General features: G+C 41.5%; 1 protein-coding gene across 4 annotated transcripts in view; it reads left to right on the top strand.

Annotated features, from left to right (window-relative positions):
* The window catches only part of gabrg2 (gamma-aminobutyric acid type A receptor subunit gamma2), a 63,573-nt gene extending 54,967 nt beyond the window's left edge, over nucleotides 1-8,606 (top strand). Inside the window, exons 9-10 of one of the 4 annotated variants that reach the window (XM_030437705.1) lie at nucleotides 353-376; nucleotides 4,617-8,606. In XM_030437705.1, the coding sequence (XP_030293565.1) occupies nucleotides 353-376; nucleotides 4,617-4,895 (303 nt within the window). In that variant the 3' untranslated portion in view covers nucleotides 4,896-8,606. Of the gene's footprint in view, nucleotides 1-352; nucleotides 377-4,613 lie in introns of all 4 variants that reach the window. The other 3 variants (XM_030437704.1, XM_030437707.1, XM_030437706.1) reach the window with 3 other exon arrangements.
* Nucleotides 8,607-19,735: the final 11,129 nt, after the last annotated feature.

Raw genomic sequence — 19,735 nt, 5'->3', positions numbered from 1 at the left:
AATATGGAGCTCTGCATTATAAATCGTGTTTAATTCAACTCTGTATTTTTGAGATTGCATTGTAATATTTTTCCTGAAGTGATGCTGGCGTAAGAAGCATGTGAGATACATATATCCCACCATGCATTTCCCCTGTGTCTGTTTGTAATATGTATGTCTCTCTACAGTGTTCTTCTTCTCTCTCCATCTTGAGTTAGATGATACAGTGCTTGTAATTTTCACACATTATCTTGTTTCTGTTATTTTTCTTTTCTTTTTATTGCTGTTTTTGTCCTCTGTTCACATGTATTCTTTGTTTTTGTGTTACTCTCTTTCAATTCCACATATTCTTTGTTTCCTGTCTGGACAAAAGCTCCTCCGGCTCTTTTCCTCAAAGGTATATTGCCTGTGTCTGACTGCATGTGTCTGATGCATTTTGGCTCTTTGAGCCCTCAGCACCTCACTGCTTTTCTGTCTGCTATACAGCAGACACACCTCTCTCTTATTTCCTCTTTATCTCCCTGCATTCTTACTGTACTCCTCATCAGTTACTAAATAGGTTTCACAGAAAACATAAAAAAGGGCACTCTGCAGTGCACAGTGCGGAGGCAGCCAGCCAGACGTACTCATGCAGTTTTTTAAAATTCAAATATCCCACACATCCCGTGGCCAGAGGAATGTAATAGTCCGGATCTAGTGTGTCTCATTCTGGCTCCCTCTGTCCTGTTTCACTCTTTGTTGTTGTCGTTGTAACCACAGTGAAGTAGCAGCCGCTGCAGTAGCTTCCTCTTCTTTCCCTTCTCCTGCCAGTAAATCTATACCTGTGTGTTTGATGGGCTTCTCAACCTGACGCTTCCTACAGAGTCAGCAGAGCCTTAACAGACTGAAACAGACAACCCCCGCACCGCGTTAAGTCTATTTAGAGTCGGAGGTCCATTCAGAAGATTAACACATGCTAATCTTTAAACACCCAAAAAACATCCAGGGTGGGTGGGAGCTGGCAAAGATCTAAATTTAACCTGACAAGAGTCGAGACAAGAGAATCTGTTTTTGTCTGCAAAATGTTTTTATAATCATATTTATTTGTTTACTAGAGCTTGACCAATATATCAATTGGCTAATATTGGCTTATCACAGATACAGTCTATCAGTATATATGTTGCCCCATATATGCCGACATGTTTAATTTTTTTCTTTTATACAGAACATAATGTAAATAAACATTCACAAGAATATATCGATTAATAACTGTATTGCACCAACCACAAAATTCCAGTATTGGTCAGGCTCTATCATTTACAATCAATTTTTAACTAGGAGGGACATTTAACAGTCACTTTATTTAATTTAACAGATAAAATGAGTCTAAATGAACTGCTATTTAAACCAGGGCTGCCCAAAGTGGGCCAACACGTGCTTTTGCAAGATTAACTTATGTAAAAAAAAAAAAGTGTTTTAATGCTCTTTAAATATGTAGGATTATTATATTGTAGTTAAAGACATCCAAAAATGAACTACATTTATCAACAGAATGTGAAAAAAGGCAGTTTTGAGGTTCCTAGCACCATTTTGTACTCTATTTAAGTACGATGCAGTAGCTGTTTGCTTTACGTTCCTGTTTTGGCCCTCCGAGGGAAAAAGTTTGGGCACCCCTGATTTAAACTCGACCATCAAATATTCAACATGAGGGAATCCTCCAGTTACGACCCAGACTGGTTCCATCTTTGTCATCTCTGAGAGGTTGTCTACTTTCAGCCAGTTAAAGTTGCCAGTGCCACTGTGTTGTTTCTTTTCTTTGTTTTTTTGTTTCTTTGCTAACACCAACTCAGCACAGCCCAGCTTGACCAGGCCATGCGGCAGGATGCTGTTAATGCTCCTTCTGCTTGAGCTTCCACTGCGCTTCCTCCAGTGCAACCAATCCCCTTTGAGAACTGAGTCATAACCTGTTCTGCTAATCCCCCTCATTAACTCAACATGCTGTCCATGAAATAAGGACAAAAATGCTGAAAACTAACCCGCTATGTTGTTTGGTTTGTGGTTATGTATGGTTTTCAAAGGGACAGCTAGTTTGTGCACTAGTGCTGGGCAAGATAGTAAGTTCTGGGGAATGAACAGTTCAATCAAGTTTAAGTGCTTTAAGCTTGTTTGAGGATGCATGCTTATGGCAGATATTGTTATGTTCAAACTAAAACTGCAGTGACCTATTTTATGTGCAGCAAGCATGCCTGTTGTAGAAACCCCAGAATTGGGACAAAACATTCATGTGGCAGAAGAGAGAGAAAAAAAACTAATTAATATTAACAACTATTTTAACAACACAGCACACGTCCACAGAGCTGAAAACCTCCACAGAGCTGAACGCATCCACAGAGCTGAACACATCCACAGAGCTGAAAACCTCCACAGAGCTGAACACATCCACAGAGCTGAACACATCCACAGAGCTGAATACATCCACAGAGCTGAACACATCCACAGAGCTGAACACATCCACAGAGCTGAAAACATCCACAGAGCTGAACACATCCACAGAGCTGAACACATCCACAGAGCTGAAAACATCCACAGAGCTGAACACATCCACAGTGCTGAACACATCCACACTGCTGAACACATCCACAGAGCTGAACACATCCACAGAGCTGAAAACATCCACAGAGCTGAACACATCCACAGAGCTGAACACATCCACAGTGCTGAACACATCCACACTGCTGAACACATCCACAGAGCTGAACACGTCCACAGAGCTGAACGCATCCACAGAGCTGAACACATCCACACTGCTGAACACATCCACAGAGCTGAACACATCCACAGAGCTGAACACATCCACAGAGCTGAACACATCCACAGAACACATCCACAGAGCTGAACACATCCACACTGCTGAACACATCCACAGAGCTGAACACATCCACAGTGCTGAACACATCCACAATGCTGAACACATCCACAGAGCTGAACACATCCACAGAGCTGAACACATCCACAGAGCTGAACACATCCACAGAACACATCCACAGGGCTGAACACATCCACAGAGCTGAACACATCCACAGAGCTGAAAACCTCCACAGAGCTGAACACATCCACAGAGCTGAACACATCCACAGAGCTGAACACATCCACAGAGCTGAACACATCCACAGAGCTGAAAACCTCCACAGAGCTGAACACATCCACAGAGCTGAACACATCCACAGAGCTGAACACATCCACAGAGCTGAACACATCCACAGTGCTGAACACATCCACAGAGCTGAACACATCCACAGTGCTGAACACATCCACAGAGCTGAACACATGCACAGAGCTGAATACATCCACAGAGCTGAACACATGCACAGAGCTGAACACATCCATAGAGCTGAACACATCCACAGTGCTGAAACACATCCACAGAGCTGAACACATCCACAGAGCTGAACACATCCACAGAGCTGAACACATCCACAGAGCTGAACACATCCACAGTGCTGAACACATCCACAGAGCTGAACACGTCCACAGTGCTGAACACATCCACAGTGCTGCTGCAGTCATTTATAGGTTATTGTTCCTGTGTTATAGGACAGAACACGCAGTGCAACCTAACGACAGCCGCTGGCACTTTTTTGAGACGTGACTCTTAAAAGCTGAACTTTGAGTTTGCTCAACTCACTGTGTTCTTTTTTAATGATGAGCTTGACACCCAAGTTTATCAGCAAGGTCAAGAAACCTTCCATTTCTGCCAAAGAGGAGGGGGGAGGGGGGAAGGGGTGCATTTAATCTGCCAAACAGCCAGAATTCCAATTTGTGCAAAGGTGGCATGGTATTTCAAGATAAAAAGCTGATGAAAACCGTCTGTTTGAATGCTAATTGTCTCCCTTTAGAATGACAGGGCCACAGACTCACTGAAGTCACTGTCCTATTTTAGGAACCTTCACAAATGAAAGGCATGTGCCCTCCAGTGGTGAGCACAGTTTGAAAAGGAGGTTTATTTTAACCCGTTTAGTGACAGAACGAGTGGGCTGCAGAAATATCGAGCTGTGTGCCGCACATCTGCCAACACATGCTCCTCCCTAAGCTTGGCTTTATGATGCATCATAAGCCGGTTACAGCATCTCTTATAAATGTATCTCAGAAAAATTGCTTACAACACCCATGCAGGTCCAAATTATTTGTTGAGTCACTGAGCAGCAGAACCTTTTTAAAAGCTGAGAACAAGTGACGCACAGTCGTCTATTTGCTGCAGCATCTTTGAATGTTGTGTAGCAGCAGTGGCATGATTAGAATAAAGAACAGAGGGGCATTGCCCAGCACTAGCTAAATGCAGCTGCTATATAAAGCTATATAGACCACCGCCTCAGCTGCCAGCGACACCCCAGCCCAAAGGTGTAATTTGCATCATGGCTTCCAGGGGGACCGACCCTTTGTCACTATAAACTGCACTAATTACATCATTAGTTATGGGTCAAGGCGATTTTCTTGACATTAAAGGGTCCGTTGGCAAGTCGAAGGCGCAAATTATAATTTGCTGACTTATGTAATTGGAGAGAGAAAACGGCAGCTGAAATTAGGTCCAGTGAAGTCTTGATGAAGACGCTCCGAGGCTCTGGTGGCTAACTGTGTGATTTTCGTCCTGTTAAAAGCAGACACCCACGGTAGACATCCGTCCACGCTCGGCCACAGCCATCCAGATGAACAACGCCACGCACATGCAGGAGCGAGACGAGGAGTACGGGTACGAGTGTCTGGACGGGAAGGACTGCACCAGCTTCTTCTGCTGTTTCGAAGACTGCCGCTCCGGAGCCTGGCGGCACGGCAGGTTGCACATCCGCATCGCCAAGATAGACTCGTATGCACGCATCTTCTTCCCCACTGCATTTGGTCTCTTCAACCTGGTCTACTGGGTCTCCTATCTCTATCTCTAGGCCCGGGTGTGCATCCAGCCTCATCACACAGTCCATTACATTCTACATATGCTCTGTGCCAGCAAGGGACATTCTGAAGGAGGGGACCCACTGAAATACCCAATGATCTGATTTAAAGCATTTGCTTTAATCCCCTAGTTTTAATCTTTCAATTTCAATCACTTCATTTGAAAACTTTGACAGACATTGCAAATGTTGTAGCACTACATTAAACTGGTACGAGGAGGTTTGTAGGTGTGCTGTGAAAATATTGATTGTGTGAGCAAAATGAGTCTTAGTTTGGTTTTGATGATTTTATTTTGGGCTTTTTTTTAGTTGAAATTTTCTGTTAATTTCTTCTGAATTGGATTTTTATTTAGTTCCACAGTAAACCATTGAAATAAATAGCAATTCAGATCACAGCAAACTTCTATGAGACAAATCTAAACAACATCGACCGTCTTATCATTTATTCTCACGCATCTTTTGTTGTTTTAACTGAACACACTAAGACACAAATCTGAAGCACTTTAATAGAGCTATGTTAGACAGTGACATCACAATTGATTTTGAATGCTAATTTATTTTTAATTTATTTAGCTTAAGTGTCGGCACAATTACACACTGCATTCTCTGTGTGTGGTCGGAGAGAGGTGATGCTGTTCATGGACAATGCTCAACTGTACAGACACTGTATATATTTTACTATTACATAGTGGTTTACATTTATTGCATGCACCTTTCAGGCCAAAAATCAACATGTTTTATGGTCTTCTATTGTTGGCTATGGAAACTAAAACAAACAAAAAAAAGAGCACTGTTGGTTATCATTCAGGATTTAATTATACTTTTTTTTTTAGGAAAATTGGAAAAATAAATGATACAAAAAAAATGTGCCCAGTTTATCCTTTTAAGTTGAGGATTCGGCTTTGCATACAGGTGGGAGGACGAGCGCAGGATGATTAGCTCACTGTATAGACAACACTGACCTCTCATCGCCTCCATTTGCTGTTAAAAGCGAGCATTTACATAACGACACACTGCTGTTAGATTTTTTGTTATGCAAGCTTGTAGAAGCGAACCTGTACTACAACGTTTTTTTTTTATGAACACTCATATCATATTATTTTTTGCCCTTTACATTAGCATCGATAGCTAAATTCAGACCAATCTACACTTTGATGCAAATGTTAATGCAGACAGCTGTAGGATTTTTTTATGTGTCATTCTTAAAAGATGAGCTACAAAACAACGGAATAACCAAACAATGCAAAAAAAATACAGAATATGGATTAAAAATATTTGGACTTAAAGCTGCAATATGTAGGAATAAGCCACCTGTCAGATCAAAACAGTAGGAGGCAGCAGATGAATCGCTGCTGCCAACTGTAGCTAGTTAGCTCAGTTAGCTCAATTAGCTGCACAGCTAGCGGTCTGGAGCGTTGCAGCAGTGTAAACACAAATCTGTCTCTCACCTTCTGCTGATCATTTTAGTAAAGATTTGAATGTTTTCAACCAAAATTCTTACATATTGCACCTTTAAGAGCTCCAATCGATGAAAAAAATAAATAAAAAAGCATCGGCTTGTGTCGAGAACAGATGCGTTAGCCTTATTATCGAGCATCTCACTTCCTGTGTCTCTGAGGAGAAACGCGGAGAATGTAAACGATCACACTGTAAGGACGCTGATTCACCGGCTCGGCAGAATTTCATTCATTCTTTCATTTTCTTTCCATTCAAATTTACTTTGTAAGGTTGTGCAAAGAGCGAAAAACACAGCGAAAAGCATCTGAATTGTAAATGTTGTGTACGATAACATACGACGAACATGAATTACAGCCCCTCATCGATTTTGATAGACACCAGTATGCAACAAGTGGAGACGGAGCTGCAGTTTGATTTGTAAACTCTGGAGGAAGAGGTGTAAATCACATTGTCTGTGTATATAAATTATAAAAGGAAGAAAACACTCGTCGAGCCCTTGGGATTTTGTAAAAGGGTATATATTTTGTAATTTCAGCATTGTTACAGTATATCATCATACAGTATATTAGACTTATTGTATTATGCTGGACTGACCATGTAGAATATGGGCTAATGGGGTATTTATTTAGTTATTTATTTCTTCATTGATGGTATTTATTTATTTATTTTATTGAAAGAAATTGTACTTTATGTCCATATAGCCCCTGAAAAGAAACACAGAATGCTGTCATTTATATCAGACACATTTTCGTTGATGTGTCAATGGAGCTTGAGCTTATTTATCTTGTGTTTTCTATGTTGTGATCGATGTACACTACTCTCACAAAGGCCTGTCGAACTGTTATATCTGTTGAATTAGTGAGTTGCAACATTTACCTGTTGTGCAGCTTCTCAGTAGTAGACTTTAATATTTTCAGGGAAGAAAAAAAAAACACAAAAAAGACAGTTCCCGAGCCACCAGAAGAAGAACATCTGCTGTGACTTTTAATTATTTCCACTTTTTTTTCCACCACCACGAGTTTTCATTGGTCTTGATATTTCATCATTAATAAAAGCATCAGTGATGATTCAACCATATGCATTTATCAGATTATCTTATATTTCCTGAAGTTCTTTCCCTTTTGTATTTAATGGTGGTCCTGTTGTGTTCTGAAGCTGCTGCCTAGTAGTCTAAACCCGTCCTCAGTGTGCACATACTCTATCTCCCACATCTTTACGGACGTACGTGTGTCAATAGCGACGTAGACTGGTCATCATCAGTGTTCAGTAGTTTACAGAAGCGTATAAGAGTGATTGCATCCTACAAAGTGCCAAACTGACACACATACAATAGAGAATATCAAACAGTAATATCATTTGTTAATCCAGAACAAGCTACAAGTCAGCGTTTTCTAGGCGGAGTTCCTGCAGTGAAAGTTCCCTGAGACGTTTGATATTTGCTTTTTGTGTTTGTTTGTGTTTAAGTTTTTTGTTCACGCCGTGGAGAAGCAGAAGCATGAGAAGCAGAGCGACAGAAAGTCATATTTGTATCAGGGTGAACTGGAGACATATCTGACTTTATTTACGAGCCCATCTTTCTGATAACGAGCATGTGTTGTGTTTGAACAGTGGTGCAGAAAACAAACAGACTTTGTGGTCTTTTATTTTTTTTCATGATGATAAAAGCTTGTTTATTATTTGTTTATTATATTTTTTGTGCACTCTACTGTCAGTGCAGAGACACAGCAGTGTGGGAGATACTGAACAGTGTTTGTATTCAGTAGTGTGCATGTTGAATATGTTTCAGTCAAACGGGGATGTTTTGAAGAATCGGGACGACTTCAAGCTTTGTTTCATCTGGTTCAGTCCTTCTTTTGCCTGCGTTGACACAGACTTTATTACACTGCTTATTTTTGACAGTGTTGGTTTTATTTCTTTTGGACCCACAAATGAGACGAATATGCGAACAGCACATGTAGATATTTTCTATTGTTATGTATTTTGTCAATCTGTAGAAAACTAAATAATACGCACTGAAGCTACAGAGCTCAGTAAAATGTGTCCAAGAACAAAATAAATTTCATATGATCCTCATACATACAGTATGTTAGTTGTTTACCATCTATGTATATTTGAGTATTGTATAAAAGGGGCACTGATCAATTCTGTTAGGGTCTGCATAATATGCTATACATGTACTGGAAAAAATCCTTTTCATAAGGGAATTGCACATAGCTGTGGAATTTTACAATAAAATGATTGCATTTATATCTGTGTATAGGTTCATCATTACATTCACATTTAGGGCATTTATCAGACTCCTGTGTCTAAAGCGACTTACAGTAATTCAAACATTCACACGCTGATGTCGGCTGCCATGCAAGCTGCTGACCAGAACATCAGGAGCAGTTTGGGGTTCAATATCTTTCCCAAGGACACTTTGACATACAGAACAGGGGAATTAAACAAGCGACCTTCAAAATACAAGACGCTGCCTCTACCCCTGAGCAACAGACGCCCCGTTATTATGTTCTAATTGTACTGCAAGGTGGCGTAGTAATATCTAAATATTTCAATGGCAAGTTCTATATAAGGAGGAACAGGAAGATCGCTGGTCACCAGTGATGGGAGGGTTTATTTTCAAATGTAATGGGTTAGAGATTGCTCGTTACATCATTAGAAATATAATTAATGTAACTACTTGAATTGTTTCAAACTGGGGCGAGCTGAACAATCTGAGTGGCAGAGGAGAGGCGGCGCAGATTCAAACAAGAGAACCAGCCATGAGAACGGAGTCTGAGGATGGAGAGGAAGAGGAAGATGAAGAGGAAGAGGAAGAGACCGTCCTGTCCTTGAAGGTGTCTCGATGGCTCTGCTTTAGAAAAATGTGAGGAAAAAAAATGATGCATTCCCGCGAGGCAGAAAGATGAACAGCACCCGGATGGCTGTTACACCTACTCAAAATGAGTTAGGGATATTGGGATATGAGTTTAGTATGTGCAGTAAAAGTCAAATATTCACAAAACACAACATAAAAATTCACAGAATAAACAATCAAGTGAAACCCTGAGATATCCTAACATCTCTAACTAATGTGGAGTCGTATATTCTACATAAATACGTTGTATAAAAAGAAAACGTTCAGATGTAAACTCTTTGTCATCACTGATATTTTAAACAGTAACTAAGTTTAATTTCATAAATCTTCTCAGAAACTTTTAACGAGGTTGCTGATTGGATCCCGAGCTCCTCCTGTCCACATGTCAGAGTCCTCGGGAGCTCCGTCTGATTCCTCACTGCTGGTTCCAAACAAACACACACGGATGAAACAGATGATCTGCTGATGCAAACTCAAACTGGAGTCAGCCGAGAGAAAACCATGTGAGGTTTGATTCGATAAATGCGTCTTTGGTGGAGCTGCTAACCACTTACATCCATCTGAAATGAGAGTAGAGGCTTTTACTGCGTCTTTGTGATGATCCTCAGCTGAAAAGGAAGAACTACTATAAGATCATGTTTTAACTGACGGCTGATCAGTTCAAATTTGACGTTTCTGTATGTTGCAGATTTCATTTAAGTTCAATTTCTAATGTTTTCTCTTATTGTCTGGATGAGTTTAGGCTCAAAATCACTTGGTTAGAGTTGGACAGCTTCATCTTTTGGCTTAAAATACAGTATTGGTGACCACAAACTGAATCTGTGCAGGAACTAAATGTGCAAAATAGATGTAGTTGAGTATTAAGTACAATATTTGCGTGGAATGGAAATACTGACGTGCTTTAGTACATTTACCAAGCTCGTTTCGCTTAGCAGCAATCATCTTCTGCACAATTACACTAAAGACATCAGAGTTTGTGAGGCAGTGAATGACTATACATTTCAGCTGACGGAAAAATTGAGGCAGACAGTCTTAAAATTCTGATGTTCAAGCCTGTTCGTATAAACCTGTCAGGAGTCTGGCACTGCAGGAGACGGGGTGCTAATAGAGGATGTCACTCTGGTACAAATCCAAATATTGAGTATTGTAGGTTTAATTTTAGAGCTTCATCATTGAGTACGCACCCAATGTAATGTAATGTAATATAATCCTCAATGTGTAATAGACAGATCAGAGATTCTCTGAGGTCCTGGTGTGAACAGGGATTCTCCAGATCCAGGTCTCAGGTAATCAGGATCTACTGGGTTCACCTGTGCTGTTCTCCCTCAGCTGGCTGAAGTCAGTCAGCTGGGAGACTTTATCAGAGGGCTGCAGTTCACCTGCTCAGGTGCTCGTGTGTCTTCAGGGAGTCGACACCATCAGTCGGCTCTCTGTGTTTCTGTTTGGGTGAAAATCTGAGTTGAGTGTTTGAGATTTCTTTCTTTGGGCCAGTTTCTGTACATTTAGTTTCCCCTGATCACTGACTCCCACTTCACCTTTGGTTTCTGGGTCCAATGTTTGTTGTTGGTCTCTCATTTTGATAGAATCAGCGGGCGGCTGTGGGTTTTTTCCCACCTCCACCTTTCAGACACTGAGGGACCAGTTTGCTTTCACCCTGTTGTGGTTTGTGCAGCTTTGTTTCCAGCCTGCGAGCCGTCGTAACATAACAAATGCAAATGATATAAATCAGATTAATGTTGAACACTGTGTGGAATCATTTCGCTGTAAATGTGTAAAATACTCTCTGGATTCACTTTCCACTCCAGACTCACATGTGTTATGAAGTGAAATTGTAAATCGTGTCACTGATTTATCTGATGACACGGATAAACAAGGGTCGTTTCCTGCCTTTAGGGACACAGTTAAGGACATTAGTTGAGGCATGACATAACTCTACCAGAAGCGTGTTTTTCATTTAATAGGACGGTTTCTTTACAGGAATAGCACAGCCTGTCCTAGTCGTGTCCAGTGACTCTCTTCCTTCCAGGAAAGTGCACTTGAAACAGAGCAGCAGTTGGCTGATGGACCCCTGTGCTGGCACCTTTCCCTCCACTGCGCAGGGTGGCAGCTGCAAAGGACAGACAGCGAATCCCTCTGATTATTACACAACCGTCTGCAGTGTACCACAGCACCACGCCATCACAGCCCGCCCCTTCATCAGCCGAGGTACAAGCTCTTGGGCGAGTGCAGAGCTGGGAGTGCAGGGAGTCCTGCATGAATAATGCAGTCGGCACATGGCTCCTTTTTAGGACTTCACCCTCTTACTTTCATCACTGTGCCGGTGAGATATCCTGAATATGAATGTTCTGACTCCGAGTCAGATCAAAAGTCACCTGAAAATACTGAACCTTTGAGCCGGGTGACTCTTTAAATGAACATATCATATTCACAGTTCTCCAAAGTGTGATATCTGTCATCCCTCCTGTCATTTCAGTTTTTTTGTGTTTTTTGTGGTTCTTGTGTTTTTCCGCTCACCTGTGGTTCTCCTCCTCACTCCACCTGCACCGCATCAGTTCAGTTTGTATGTAAGTCCAGTCTTTAGTTCATTCTTTGAGTCATCGGCTCTGTTTTCCTGATGTTCCGTTGTTTGTCTGTTCCTTGTCTTTGTCTGTGCAAAGCCTGATATATTGAACTCTTCTGATGTGATAATAAACTGTGAAAATCACATCAGTTAACCACACAGTTTTCATTACCATGACCATGACCACTGCAGTTTTATTTTGAGTCAGTCCTACATACTGTTCCACTGCCACACATCCTCAATAGCCCTCAAATGGAATTTATTAAAACCAAGTTGTGATCGATCACCTCACCTGTTTCCGGCCTGACCCTCCGGAGTCGCTCTAGAACAAAGTGACTCGGATCAGAGTTCAGTTCAGCTGTTTTCTGAAGCTTAATGAAGCAAACAGGTCAGAACCAAAAACCTGTATAAAGCTCAGCGTAAGAAAAAACCCCACGGACACAAAGCGGTAGTTATAAAATGTCAAAACTGGTTACAAAACAGACGAGAGGAGCAGCGAGTGAAAACAACCTGCGCCAGCACAAGTCGAGGTCAGAATGTGAAGGCTACATTCAGGGTTCATTCATTATTCAGATTATCAGAATCATTGATTTGTTTTTTATGTGCTGTTAAAGCAGAGTGCAATCTGACAAATAACAAGTAACTAAAGTAACCAATAAATGTATAAAAGTTTTTTCAAAATGTGGTGCAGGGGAAGTTTAAGGTAGCAGAGAAAGGAAACACTCATGAAAAGTACCTCAAATATGTACATCAGTGCAGTACTTGAGTAAATGTACTTAGTTACATTCCATGATTGCTGCAGACCTGTAGTATCTGTTTTTAATAAACCTACATCTGACCATTGATTCGTCTCCACCTATCAGATGAAAAGCTGCCGCTGAGGAACTGGATTTTTTCTGACCTCTTTTCACAACGTTCAAAAAGTCCTGGTGCTGAAGAAACGGACCTGCTCATCAGTGAACCACAGACTTCATTAGAGATGACATTAAACGACTTCTGAACTGTTCAATGGTGGACGTTGTAAAATGTCAGCCATAAAATAATTTGACCTTCACATTAAATTAAGCCGAGTTAGCAGTGACGGCCGGTTTGACTGACCGCAGCAGTCCGTGTGTTGGACTCCAGGTGCTCTGCAGCTGCAGCCGCCGGATGTTTCTGCTTGTGTTTGTGACGGATTTTTAACTGTGCGTGCGTGTTTCTGCCTGGTTCTCTGCACCCCTCATTAACAGCTCAAATGTAATCTGCTCGATAACAGTCTGAGCGGAGTAACAGAGGGTCGCTTACGTAACTTCTTCCTTTAGCCAAGACACTCTGTATACACAGGGATTAATTACCAGAGCTTACTGTCAAGATACTGCAATCCACAATCATCGCAGGCAGATGATGAATGGGATACTAAATGCACGAGGAACACTAAGTACACACACACACACACACACACACTTGTTTATTCTTACACTAATGAAACAAATGCAACAATTATTTATTTTACCTTTTTTTAATACCACATAAAAGTTTCTCACTGAATAAATGGAACTTGACCAACTGCTGTAAAATCACCTCATTATAATGTTAAATATCCCCAACTTGAAAAGGCCAAAGAGGACAAACTGAGAGCGAGAGGTCACTAAAAGACAAATATGAACAGATTATATTTTTCTCACTTTGGCAATTAGCAGAGACTTTAATGCCTGCAGACACTGCTGACATTTATGCTTTTTAAATTCCCTCCCAAACCACCTCTGTGTCCTCTGACAGCAGATATTCAGCTGGGTGTTTCACCTCCCACATGTTTGTTTTAATTTCATATTTGTCCTGTCATAATCCAAACCATGTCTCCCTTAAATTAGATTGAAATTAATTCATTATTTTGGTTTAAAAATTTTTGTTTTTTTAACTTTATTTCAAACTAAATACTTTGATATTGAAGCATTTTCTTTCTAAATATACTTATTTCTCCTCAATGTTGCTAATATGTGCTGGAGATGTGATTAACCAACCAGGGGCCAGCGTTCGGTGCTGAGGAGGGAGGAGATGCTGCACTAACACTAACCATCCTCCTTCTGATTCAAGAGCAGAGACCTGACACAGATGACATCAGTGTACCGATGTCTCTCTGAAGACAAGCTGCATTGGTCAGGAGGTGAATGTTCCATGAAGCTCAGGCTTTATTGGCAACTTAAGTTCAGTGACCCGCGACGGCGGAGCTGCATCTGTAGGCCTCCTGCAGTCCGTCAGTGAAGTTACTGCTGCTTTTAATCTGAACCTCCTGAAGCTTCAGTCATGTGTTTATAGTTCAGTTTTGATTTACAGTTAATTCATATACTTTTAAAAAAAAATACTTAATAATGAATGATTAATAATACTTAATGGTGATTTTAACCTGATGTTGATGAATTACGCTGAATTTCACAGATATTTTGGGCCACATCAATCAGATGTCAAATTAAAAACAAAACTATAAAAAAATGACATGTTTTGTCTTTAATCATTAAATAAAACAAAAGTGTTCTCAATAACAAACCATGACATGTACAAACATGTCCTCTCTGCTCCAGAAATGATCAGCGAGTGTTTCAGTCTGAAGCAGAACATTCACACTCCTGCAGCTGGAGAGCCCGGTCACATACAGCCACGAGGACACACGTCAGCTGATACGTGACGAGCATTTGGCAAATTGCAACCACTTCTCTGTTAGCAGCAGCCTCAGCAGAGATTTTTTAGACTTCTTCAAGAGAAGAAGAGACAAACACAACAAGATCTCCCCCCATGTTTGAAACAACTCAGTGACAGCTCGCTCTCAGAAGCTCCTTCAGTGGATAAAACATGACATAGTGCTCCTTCCAGGAGTCCACCACTGGTCATTAATATTATCCTTAGATCATAGTTCATGTTTGAAGTCAGTCTCCGTCACCAGCAGGAGTCATGTGAGGCCATGTGCTCTGCCAGTTTGAAACAGCAGCTTTTTTCAGTTTGATATTCTGGGGAGCCAAAACTTTGGGATCTGTTGTTGGGCTGAGCTTGGCGCCCTGCAGGCAGCATCAGAGGTGAGAACAAGGACCGTTCTGCACCCCGAGCAGAAGATTTACCCGACTCCCACATCCTATAAAGTTACCACCTCCATCATTCCTCATATCTGCCCAAGGCGCAACTGTCTTAAGACTGTACACCTCTTCCCAAACAGCAGAGTTGGAATGTGAGCATTGCACGTATACAGAAGCTACTTCCTGTTAGATTATTCTTAGCATGGCACAGTTTTGTATACACATTGTGAGTGTGAACCAAAATGTCAACTTCAGCAAGTAATATAAAAAACCCTTTCCCTGCAGCATCTATCTTTCTATGTATAATCTCTCTTTCCATCCTATTTTGTATTCTACTTTGCTGTTTCTGTTTCTATTTACTGATGCAGTTGAGCTGCTTCTCCCTGAGGGATCATTAAAGATTCATCATATCTGAAGTATGAGGTGTAGGTGAAGTGGTTAAGCTGTTACTTGGGCTGAAGTCTTGACCATTTCACATGCGGGTATGAAAGGACGAGGTCGTTTAAGGTCCCAGATCTGACGAGGGCGCCTCAGGTGTTGCAGCCAAACCCTGGAGAGCATGAGGACAGGAAACATGTGTGTTAGATTGTTGGATTATAACATATAGATGAACGGTTGGCTGGCTTTGAGCGACTTCAAATGGGATTCCATGGTGGTTATACTTATTTATATCACAGTGATAGAAGCAGCTCGAGGTGCAGCTGGGCTCAGATACATACAGTCACTTCATGTGCTCACAACAACATGGATCAGGCGACTAAGGCCAGACAATTGGAGGAAAACGTGATGTGAAATGTGTACAACTTTCCGGACAATATGCAGTTAAATTGATTACTGACCTGCATGATGTCAAACGCTGATCTTAAATCTCCTTATTATCAGAGAAGAAGTATAAAGAGTGAAGACTCTGTGTAGAGAGGTCGCACATGGATGGTTGGATTAACGTTGTGGTCATTTTAGCCTAAACCAGTTTTCCTAAACCTAACAAAGTAGTTTTCTCTCCTGAACGTGAGGTCGACTACGCGTGTCGCTGTTACGCTGCGGTGGTCATGTTGCTCTGCGCGACGCTGACAATCAAACTGTTCAGTTCTTTAGGTAAGGAGGCTTGTTAGGACCATCTTTGTTTGGGTCAAAGTAAATGTTACAAATGTGATCTAACAAATGCATGTTCTGTACATAACTTAAGTTATGTTATGTATAGCATGTGTAAGTTAAAATAACCTACTGCTGACTTGGTATCTCACAGGATATGAACAGTCACGTGACTTCCTCCTTTGCTGCTGTGATCATTACTATGAGGTAATAAACCACACAGACACTTTCGGTTAAGAACGGAAACATTTAGAAAGACATTTAAGGCGTTAAAGGTCTGACATCATGATTTTCAGATATAATCATGATATTTAAAAGTGTGCTTTTAGATTGATGCTCTGCTGCTGTACTGTGGGTAACTGACATTATGAGTGGCTTCAGTGGACCAAATGCCAGTTCAGAACGTCCAAGGTTTTGGGTTTAAAACGATAAGATGTGCTTAAAAATTTGATTTGCTCACTGCAAGCTGTCACAAACTACAGAACTAGCTTCCAGCTAACTGTCTGAAAAGTTGAGTTTTATTTCATAGGAAGAATAAAATCAAAGTTAATCCTTCGTCTTAGAAAGAAATCAGAAACACTGGCGATGGTTAGAGCCAAGAGTCAGAAGAACAGACATTAAAATACATCAGACATTAAAGAAGTTATAATGTGATGTTATGACCTACAACCGTCCTGTCAGGAGCCATTAATGCTTTAACTCTGCCGTCACGTTCCAAAGATAAGTCGCCATGTTCTGGGAAACTAAAAGTCATTCAAGTTCTTTGCAGTGAATAATCCCACTTCCCTCCTGCTCCTCAGAGGCTCACGGACCCGGCGCTGCTCCTCGGTTCCTTTTTAGCATGCTGGCCCTGCAGGGAGAGAGAGCTGCAGGTGTAGAGATGTTTAAATCTCTAATCTCTCACAGTGACTGACTTCTTCTCTGTGACTAAATCTGTGAAATTAGAGCACTCTATTGCTTTGGGTTACTGTGCAGATAAGAGTACAGTCTGGCTGGTGTTGATTAATACAGCCTAGAAAAGTTTAGAGACATTCCTTATTTAGAAACTGCTTTGCATTCCCTATAAGAAAAGTGTTTTATGGCTGTGGTGAAATATTTAAGAGTTTTCCCTGTGATTTGGAATTATCCACACTTTACTTGCAGTGCAGTCGATTAGCTTCCAGTCTCCCTGCGGGGCAGCCACCTGTTCTGCTGCTTCACTTCCACTCTCGACTCGCTGGTCTTGCAGGTATCCTCACATTTTGTTTTTCTGAGCGGCAGCATCATGTTTTTGCGTCCTAACCGTTTATGTCTCATTGATATTTACGAGTAATGAAATAAGACTGAGGCCCATCACATCGTTGTTTGCTCAACATTGAGTGTCTATCAGACATAATCAAAACCTGATAAGTCAAGCCAATACCATTACAAGGTCTGTTTTACAGTTTGGTTTCGAGATGAACTGTGGCAATGAGCTTTGACAGGATTGATGGAGCGTGCAGACGGGACTGACACAATGTGATACACACATCCACCTCCCGACCACACGACCACACGGCCGCATCACCTTGTACCAGGATATAAATTGTTGGAGAGAGTTAAACGTGCTGTGACAGTGAGACATTCAAGAGCTGTTTATATGTCTTACCACACACAGGATGGTGATAATAGTGTTGTTTCAATAAGGTTCAATAAGGAATACGATGCTCTATATATTTCCATCGTCTGTGATGTGTATATTTACTAGTTGACAGCAGATGTGAGGCTTGGACGGCACAGTCACCAGAATAAAATGTTGGCACTTGATGTTGCTGCAAACCACCGATGTGTTCCCATCCGTTCATGTCCTCACGTCACATTACATCTTCATGACCTGACTTTCATATCGGATGGTGGGATGGTGGTGAGACGACCGCCAAGCCAGTGACCACTGTTCAAGACTGTGTTTCAACATTTGTGTCACCACTTGATGGACACTGTATATTTCTGACAGGATTCAGGACATGGTGTTTGTGGAGACCTAAAACAGTTATTCTGAACCAAAACACGATCTTTTCCTTCCCTAACCGAGTGGTTTTGGTGCCTGAACCTCACCAGGGTTGTCACAACACAACAGTTAGAATTTAACCTAAAGAAACATAAAGTTGTACTATAAAGAGATGCAAAATCTCAACATATCTGTGGTTTGGAGAAATGTTGCAGACATTTATTCTGAGTTTGGCTGTGCTTGGATTGCTTGTCTCTCATGTGGATCCTTTTTTAAATCTCAATTGAGCCTCGTTTTAACAATCAAAATCCACATAATGAGTTGAAATACAAATAATACAGATGAGTGCTCTGTACAGCTCAGGGAGCAAGACAGATCAATTCTCCACTTTCCTCATGCTTTCCCGTTTAGTGCTCAATATTACATCCATATAGAAAGATTCTGTAGCGCACAATTTGCATCAGTTTGGATCTGTATCTTTGCCTCACCTTAGTGAACTGGTTTATTGTGGGTATTGACTATAAAACAATACAGAACTAACAAACTCAAGGGTTTTACAGAACCACAGATTTCTTACATTCTTTCTCGTTGTTCCTTCCTCATTGGAGGAAAGTGATTGTGAACTGACTCAGATGGATAAACACGAACCTGGATGACTGAGAACCTTCATGGATATTCTTACCGATACAGTTCACCTTGACAACCCCTTCAAAGCTTTGCAGCAGTGCAGTGTCACAGCGGGGGACACACACACTGACATGACACATGGTCTATTCCTGAAGGTTCACATTTCATCGGATGAGTCTTCAAACATCTTGACAACAGGTTCGTTTCTCATTTTTCTTTTCGAGTTCCTGCCATGAAGTGGCACACATATGGGCATTATTTAGACTGAGTCAGATAGATTACTACTGCACACACTCATACCATCTGCAAATACAGTGACAAAATCATATGGAGACCCTCAAAAACAAACAAATGCAAAACAAGCCTTTGAGCATATGTGAATATAGACACTGGCAGATGAAACATGCTGTGACAGGAGCAGCACGAAAGAAATGTTCATACCCCACCGTAGACACAGCACACACACACACACACACACACACACACACACACACACACACACACACACACACACACACACACACACACACACACACACACACACACACACACACACACACACAGTGTCCTGTTTGTCTTACAGTACCTTCGGCAGCTGCCTTTTCCGATCTATCAGCTGAGCAGATGACCTGATCTGTCAGGGCTAGGCTTGGTCCAGGGCACGGTCACACAAAGGGCTGTCATGAAAACACTGCCACAATGTTTTAAGTGTTGTTGTGTGTCACATCACCACATAAGTGTCAAATAATGGGGATAAACAAAGCTTCAGTGCTCAAGTTATTTTAGAAACAGCCTGTGCAGCACTTGTTAAACCTCCCAAAATATAAACCAACCAGCATCTCCCAGGTCAGCCGCTGTCTTGGTTTCAACCAATAAGCAATCAATGCAGTTAGACTTCAAGAAAGAGCAGTGACCATGCACAAGACTGGTTGTAGGGCAGTGCCTATAACACATCCGTTTTATGATAGTGACACTGACTATTATATTGTTTGTCATCTGTGAGGCAAATGATTTAGTCATGTGCTTTGTGTGTGTCCATATATTTCTACCTGATTGGCAGCGGTTTGTGTTTACATCCCTGTTTGTTCTCCATCAGACGGCTGGCGGAGCACATTGCCCTTCACACTACCTCTCTCCATGTGACCCGCCCTGCCTGAGCCCCCCGAGGCGATGTCGCCCCGGCCTCAGACCTGTCTAGTCGAGAAAACTGGATCTCTCTCCCCCCACAGG

This window comes from Sparus aurata, chromosome 13 (assembly GCF_900880675.1).
Source record: "Sparus aurata chromosome 13, fSpaAur1.1, whole genome shotgun sequence".
NCBI classification, from domain to species: domain Eukaryota; kingdom Metazoa; phylum Chordata; class Actinopteri; order Spariformes; family Sparidae; genus Sparus; species Sparus aurata.
The sequence above is the reverse complement of the archived record's forward strand: the minus strand, read 5'-3'. Positions and strand labels throughout refer to the sequence as shown.